Source organism: Gavialis gangeticus, unplaced genomic scaffold (genome assembly GCF_001723915.1).
Source record: "Gavialis gangeticus isolate Ggan-Ray unplaced genomic scaffold, GavGan_comp1, whole genome shotgun sequence".
Classification (NCBI taxonomy): Eukaryota; Metazoa; Chordata; order Crocodylia; family Gavialidae; genus Gavialis; species Gavialis gangeticus.
The window spans coordinates 17,958,488-17,965,503 of record NW_017729001.1 but is presented as its reverse complement, the minus strand read 5'-3'; the positions used below and the strand labels follow the sequence as shown (position 1 = coordinate 17,965,503).

The window sequence follows — 7,016 nt, the reverse complement described above, 5'->3', positions numbered from 1 at the left end:
TTCATAGATTCATAGTTTCATAGATTTAGGGTCGGAAGGGACCTAGTAGATCTTCTAGCCCGACCCCCCGCCAGGGCGGGAGAACAACAAAACCCCAAAACAAAAACGGGACTCAAATGAATCCAGCCAGGTAGGCATCCAGCCTCTTCTTAAAGACCCATATGAATTTGAGTGCCTAACATGAGGCATCCAGATTGTAAACATTTTGACCATAATGTTCAGTTTTGTACCTTTCTGAGTCTTCCTCGTGATTCGCAGTTTTCAGTCCACATAGACCACTCGCAGCAAACCTCTCCAAAAACAAGCAAGTCCACATGTTGACCAAGCTGAAGCTGCTTTAATGCCCTCAGGTTTTGATTCTCTGAATGTGGTTGCTATTTTGGGGGGTTTGCAGAAAATAGGCATTTTTTTAAACTTTAACAGTGATACAGTATGGAACAGGGAATATAGGAAATGACCATGTTTAGAAAGAGGTTCTTGAAGCACTTATGCCACAATAACTAACTTTGTTTCTCCTTCCTCTCTGTTGTAGCTGGTTCTGCTTGAGGTTGCTGCCCCACACTCTACAGTTGTCTAGTCTTAGAGGGTGATGTCACAGCATCTTTAACATTCAGGCCCTAATAATCTACTTGGTGTGTATTGCTCGCTTTTCTCTGCATGCTAATATTGCATGGGAAATAGCATTCATTCTTGTATATGTGGCATCTTCTAATGAAAATGTAATTACTATGTGCGGTGGTCCAGCTCCGTGGACTGTGAACTAATAGACTTTTAAACTCCTGTTTTTTATTATGTTTCTTTTGGTGCTTTCTCCCTTTCAGAAGCACATGGCTGCTGTACGTACACCCATGCACATACATGCACTTTTATGGTCTGCCTTGTCTTCCTTCTGTTGTTTGCACAAATGCAGAAGGATTCTTGTTACTACCCACATGGTTATCTCCTGTTTATAGGGCACAATCTAGCATGAAAACAGGTTGGGTCAAGACTGCAGAGGGGCTGGTGTGCATAGTACTTTTATATGGGTGCTTGAGTGAGGTGAGCAATGTGTGCTGGGTTCACCAGCAGTGTGTCACGTGCTACAAGAAGCACCTTTTCCTCAGAAAAGCAACAGCCCTTGTGCTGGTCCTTACTCTGTTAACTAAATGTAGCCTACTCGAGTAGCTCCTACTGCTCACTGGCCAGATAAGTAATTAAAAAATCCTAAATCTGCCTTCACTGGAACATTCAGTCTGCAGTTTCGAACACGTGACTAAATGAAGAATTCGCATACCTAAATCCCATCAAATTTTAGTTGGAGTTTGGTACCGTGCACCCTTGGGCCCCTAGAAGACCCCAGGTAATACTTTTACTCTACCAGTGCTTGAGATTCAGAGGTCAGGTGGGAATTAGGACTTCTTTCACATTACCAAGCCCCTTGTATGTTTTACTCTACTATCTAGAATCCCGCTGCACAAATCCTGAATGAGCATTAGTTCTTAGCCCTGGCACTTTGAGTCTTTGTATTCACAGCAACAAAAGTCGTATGCATTTACCTTACAGTAATATCCAATACATGAGCTGAATATAAGTAGTCCCTTGGCTTTTTTGCTGGCCTCTTTGCATAGACATGATGTTTATTCTTAGTGAGCATATAACTCACTTTACTTATGCTGATACTTTGGTTCTAAATATCAGCAGTCAAAAAAAAGACAAATCCTCTTACTGCAGGTCTATGTCCCAGTTCCAGCATAACACAGGAAGAGGCAGGACAAAATAGATCTGCCTTTGTCAGCATAGTCTTTGACACTTTTTAGGCAAGCATTTGCCATGTTTAGAGTAAGTGCCTGGAATAGCAGTCTTAGCAATAATCTTTACCTGGCTGCTATAATTTTAATATTTTCATTTATTTTAGGGTATTCAACACACTTTAATTTATTTACAAACGATAGCAAATTACAAGTGGCAGACTGAATAACTAACTTCATGAGTCAGTACTTCTTTTTTTTTTCCTAGTCTAGACTGCTGGTAATGTAAATGGTTGAAACACTGGGTAAATAATTGGAAATGCAATCAACAGCAAGCAAGTATTTATCTGCTAATAAATCATTTGAAATGCATAAGTCTGTCTTTGTCCAACCTTTCTTAAAAGGCAGTTAGTGGTCCTGCTGCTGTTTCTGCATAGCAATCAGGATTTTTATGGTCACTAATTGTACATCTGAAAATTTATACAGTTTATTTTCTGCCTGTGTTTCTCTTTGCACAGAGAAAAGAAACAAGTTATTTATGGTCAAAAGGAGACTCACATTTTATTTCCTGCCTGGAGGTCTCTACAATTCTCTAGAGATTCATGCCAGTTACAGAATCTAATATTTTTGGGTACTCTTGGTTGCATACCATCAACAGCTGTCTATACTTGTTCAGGAATTTTCTGAAGGTGGGGGGATTGTTGTCATGTGTTCAGAAAATGTCTTGAAAGGTATACGTTAGCTCAGTTATAACTTTTCCTTTGCTATTAATGCCATTGCCGCTTTAGAGTCAACAGTGGATGGGAACAAGGGGTAACCCCTCTGTTTTTCAGACCTTACTTGTCAGACAGTCCTCTTTAGAAAGAGAACCTGCACTCCCTGTTATATCTGTGCTAAGAGGGGAAAGTAGCCTTTTGTATTTGTTTAAAGCATGTTGCACCCCATTTTGGTTTCCTTCCCTTCACATCATATACAGGGGTCTATTCTTTTCTGAATCTTCAGCCTCTGAATCTGCAAAAGTCTTTAATCTGCAAGAGACCCGGTCTCAGAATGGCTTGCTGGGATTCCTGTTGGAGGCTGTTGCAGAAAACAGGACTAGCTTGGCAGTGTTAGTTTTCTATAGAAATTCAGCTTCAACAGTTGAGTTGAGGGACCAAGAGTAGCACTTGGACAGAACGCTTCATTTGGATTCAGCAACTCTCCTTTTCTTCTGTTGAAATCACAGATGGCAGTTGTTCTGCTTGTACTCTGTGGACTACCATACGGTCTGTGAAGCACTTTTAGGTGGTCTGCAGAGCTGCTTACAGGAATGAGGTGTCTGCCAGTTTTCCAGCTGTGGTTTTTTCCCCCCCTGGAGGCAACAACCTAAGTGAAGTCCTAGACAGTTAAGATTTCTGAAGACTCTTTTGATCCGTTAAATTAATAAAAGAAGTGCCTCTCTTCCCCCTCTGCAGCACATCTCTGCACCCAGCTTCATGTCAGTCTTTATCAGGTGTTCGTCTGCTGTAGAATTCAGCCGCAATGAAATTTGTGGATTAACCCACAATTGGAGAAGGACCAAGTAAAGAGAGAGAACCAACATATACTGTAAGAGAAGCTGCTTAGAGCAGTGAGAGCTTCAGACAATGAGGGGAGGTTTGGTTCTACCAAAGTGTCACAACTGAGAAAAGGAAATAACAGTAAAATTCCCACAGTATTTCTGCTTCTAGTTATTACATATCTGCTCTATTTCCATCAACAGCTATCCTTAGGAATTAGGAATAATCTGTAAAACCACAAAAGTGCATGATGGTGCCTTTTTGTAGATGGGTAGCAAAAAGGATTGATAGCAGCAGATAAGTACAGCTCCAGAATTGCAAATGAATAGAATGAAAGACCTTTGAAATGATGCATTAAGACTTCTCATTCATTAACTGTTGCCCCGCAAAAGATAGGAAGCTTTCTTGAATTATGGAGAAAACAGAGAGTATTGTCACCAGAGCATTCAGGTAATGGGTATTTTAAGTAGTGTATTCCTCCAGTTTGGTTTCAGTAAAGGAATTCAATTGAAACTACCAGGCATCTCTGCATTATATTGTTCATAATTCTTTTATCAAAATATTTTGACTTCACATTGACCTGATACGTTTTCAAGGCCAGTGGGGAGCGGAGCTTCACACATCATGCACATATGCTGATAGGGCTTAAAATGGAATGCTACATAATCCTTACTTAAAAAGGGCATAGTCAGTGCAGACAGATCTCAGAAGAAACTCAGTTGGCTTGCTGTGTATTATTCCAGTGCAAGTGGAGACAAGCAGCCCTGTATTTTTCCCATGGAAGGTGTCTTTTTTATATTACTAGCAAGCAGCTGCATGACTGACTGCTGTGTATAAAAATTCTCATTGGCTACCATGCATACAAATACCCTTGTAATGAAACCTAAGAGAATGCACTGAAATCATGGTTCAAACAGCTCTACCTGTAATTGCGCTGTCTGCATTTGACAGCATGTTCTGTATTATAATTTGCCTCCCCTTCATCATTATTGCATGTAAAATAATTTCAAACTTGACTTGCTAAACTTCTTAGGGCCTTTCTACTTTTCTTAAAAAGGATCCTTCAAAATATTTACCCAGTTAGTCAAGTTACTAGGATAAATAGTTTCAAAAGCCACAAGCAATAAGGTTGTTGTCCAGCAGAATGAAGCTTTGCTGTGTGAAAACATTAACTTTTATCATCAGTAACGTCAAAGGCAGACATGAATAAAGGTGGAAGGAATGTTCTCTTCCAGCAGGGGGAAAAAAGGAAAAATAATATCCTCTCTAAATTCTTCTGAAAAGTATGTTTTTATTTGCACAGTGAAATTAGCTTTGCAAGAGGCATGAAAATCTTGTCAGGCAAATGCTACCTTTTTTTTTTTTAATTTCAAAGGAATTAAGAATAAATTCTATCCAAGGTGAGCATGTGGAGTTTTTTAAACAGGGAAGTCATGGATTAGTTACTTCTCATTTAAAATCAAATCAGTGGTTGGAAATTAAGTCTTTTCAAAGACCAGCTGGAGTTTGCCGCTTAACATGAATGCTATATAATAGAGTAATTAATATGTGAATTTTTATTCTTAACCTCTGACCTATGCCCTATCGCCCCTTTACCTAACCCTTTCCATTTGCCCTGGTCAGTTAACAGGCAGGAACATTTGAAAACAGTCATGGATGACTATGATATCAGGTCTGCTGCCAGCATTTTGGCATCTGTTAAAGAGCAAGAGGCTCGTTTCGAGCGGCTCACCCGCGCACTTGAAGAAGAACGACGCAATGTCTCCTTGCAGCTTGAACGTGCTAATCAGCCCTCAGACCGAATGAGCATGTGCAACATTGGCAATGGTCAGCCACTGGCAACTGCGTGGCAGCAACTTGTCCTGCAGGTAACAGCCTGCTTATCTTAACCTGTCACTAAAATCCATGCATCCCAGAATTTTCCCATTTCAGACAGCCGAGAACATCTCCCCACTTCTCATCAGCATTTCATTCCATGGCATGTATCTTGTTGTGAAACAGAAGGACAGCGACCCCAGCATGTTTCACTGATTGAGTGATGTGGCACAGATTTCAGTACCTTATTTAAAATGTTTTTTTCCTCATTTCCTTTTACTTCTTGGGATACAGTACTTTGGGCAAATGATAGGTCTTTGATAATTAAGCCCCACATGGAGGTATTTACATTAATCTGTAAAGCTACAGCACTTCCTACGTGTGTTTATACTATCACTGTGGTTTAAAACACGGGGCAAAATCACAATGTCCTTACTGAGCCCAACTTCCACTTGAGGTCAACTGGAGTTTGACTGCATAGGAGTGGTATGAAAAATCAGGACTGCAGGCCCATTGCCTGTGAAAGGAGATCTTTAAGGTTTGACTCAGAGTGTTTACCCAGTTGAGGAATTCTCCATTATTGTTACATAATTTGAACTTGTGTGGGTTTTTATGATTTCCAGATGTAGTGTTGCCTTGTTCATGCTCCTTAACTACCTAAATGTGTAAAGTGATAAGGTGCTTGCTTTTCAAATGTATTCTTTAAACCAGCAAATGACTCCAAAACCTGAGGTAAGTAATGCAGTAGCAACAGTTGCATTTTGAAGGTTCTGTTCTGTGATGGGACTTTTGGTTTTTGGTTCACAGATATACTATTATGGATTTTAGAGATTGCCTCCCGACCATACCAGTTTCCTGCATTGATCCATACATAGGCAGAGCTCTTATTATGTCAAAAATGCTTTATGCCAGTTTCTTCTTGACAGGCAGTATTTCATGGAAGTTGCCCAAGTCAGAGTTCTCTTTGGGTCTTACAAATTCTCGGGGTAAACTTGAGGGAGGTTTCTTGTGGGAAATACGTAAAAGCAACTTCCATATTACTCTGTGAAGCTTCAATGTGATCATCCTTGCCATTGGTGTTTGAATCTGGGAACTTCAGCAGGAAAGAACTGGGGCTGAAGGAGTAATATAGGTAGCTGGTAGCAGTTGTGGGTTGTTTTCCAGCGGATTACCTAGTAGAGTGGGGGTGCAGTACCACATACATTTTACAAACAAAGGATAAACACACCTTCCCTTTTTTTTTCTCAGCAACTATGTGACAGGTGCCAGATTAATAACTCTCAAATGAAATTGTTCATAGATCAGATAAAGTATGAGCTCTTCTACAGTGCTGTGGCTCGAGGCCTAATCAACCCCTATTAACATCAGTACAAGGACTGTAGTTATCAAGTCCGCAATTACCCTTCTGGTGGAGCCATGGCTGAAAGTGGATACCGGAGTTCAGTATTTATGTACTCTCAGTCTGTGAGCCGTTGAGGTACTAGACAAGAAATGTTTCTGTTTGTAAACTACCAGTGTTCATATTTTTGAGCTAGTTTGCCATTGCAGTAAACCTGTTAAGGAGCTAAAAATGCTGGGTTAGTAACTTGCATAGTAATACATGTGGTTGTGTCTTGCATAGACTATATTGTGATTCTAGATACAGCAGCTTTCACATGTATATCATGCCTTTCATTAGGAAGGATACACAAAGCAAATTAGGGCTTTGTTGCATGTTCGTTTCAGGTGTCTCTTGGAGCTCTTAACCCCTTGATTGCCTAAAGGGTGCGTAAAATTATTTTTAAGCACCCTTTAGGCAGCTTAAAGTTACACCACTCTGGAACAGGTTTATCTGTGATATATGTTACTTAGTTTTTGTTACACTAATGTGTGGCTACTCTAGGCTAAATGTTAGTATAACACCCCACCTGACCTCCCCGTGCTGGTTCGGATTGGA

The 7,016-nt window shown here is 40.3% G+C and overlaps 1 protein-coding gene across 6 annotated transcripts in view; it reads left to right on the top strand.

Moving 5' to 3' along the window:
* ARVCF (armadillo repeat gene deleted in velocardiofacial syndrome) overlaps positions 1 to 7,016 on the top strand; it is a 521,911-nt gene that overhangs the window by 185,214 nt on the left and 329,681 nt on the right. For 4 of the 6 annotated variants that reach the window (XM_019506978.1, XM_019506979.1, XM_019506980.1 and 1 more), the window contains exons 4-5: positions 533 to 632; positions 4,889 to 5,133. The exons of 1 other annotated variant lie outside the window; for it this stretch is intronic. In XM_019506978.1, coding sequence (XP_019362523.1) covers positions 4,918 to 5,133 — 216 coding nt within the window. In that variant the 5' untranslated portion in view covers positions 533 to 632; positions 4,889 to 4,917. The remainder of the gene's footprint in view (positions 1 to 532; positions 633 to 4,888; positions 5,134 to 7,016) is intronic. One more of the 6 variants, XM_019506983.1, reaches the window with a different exon arrangement.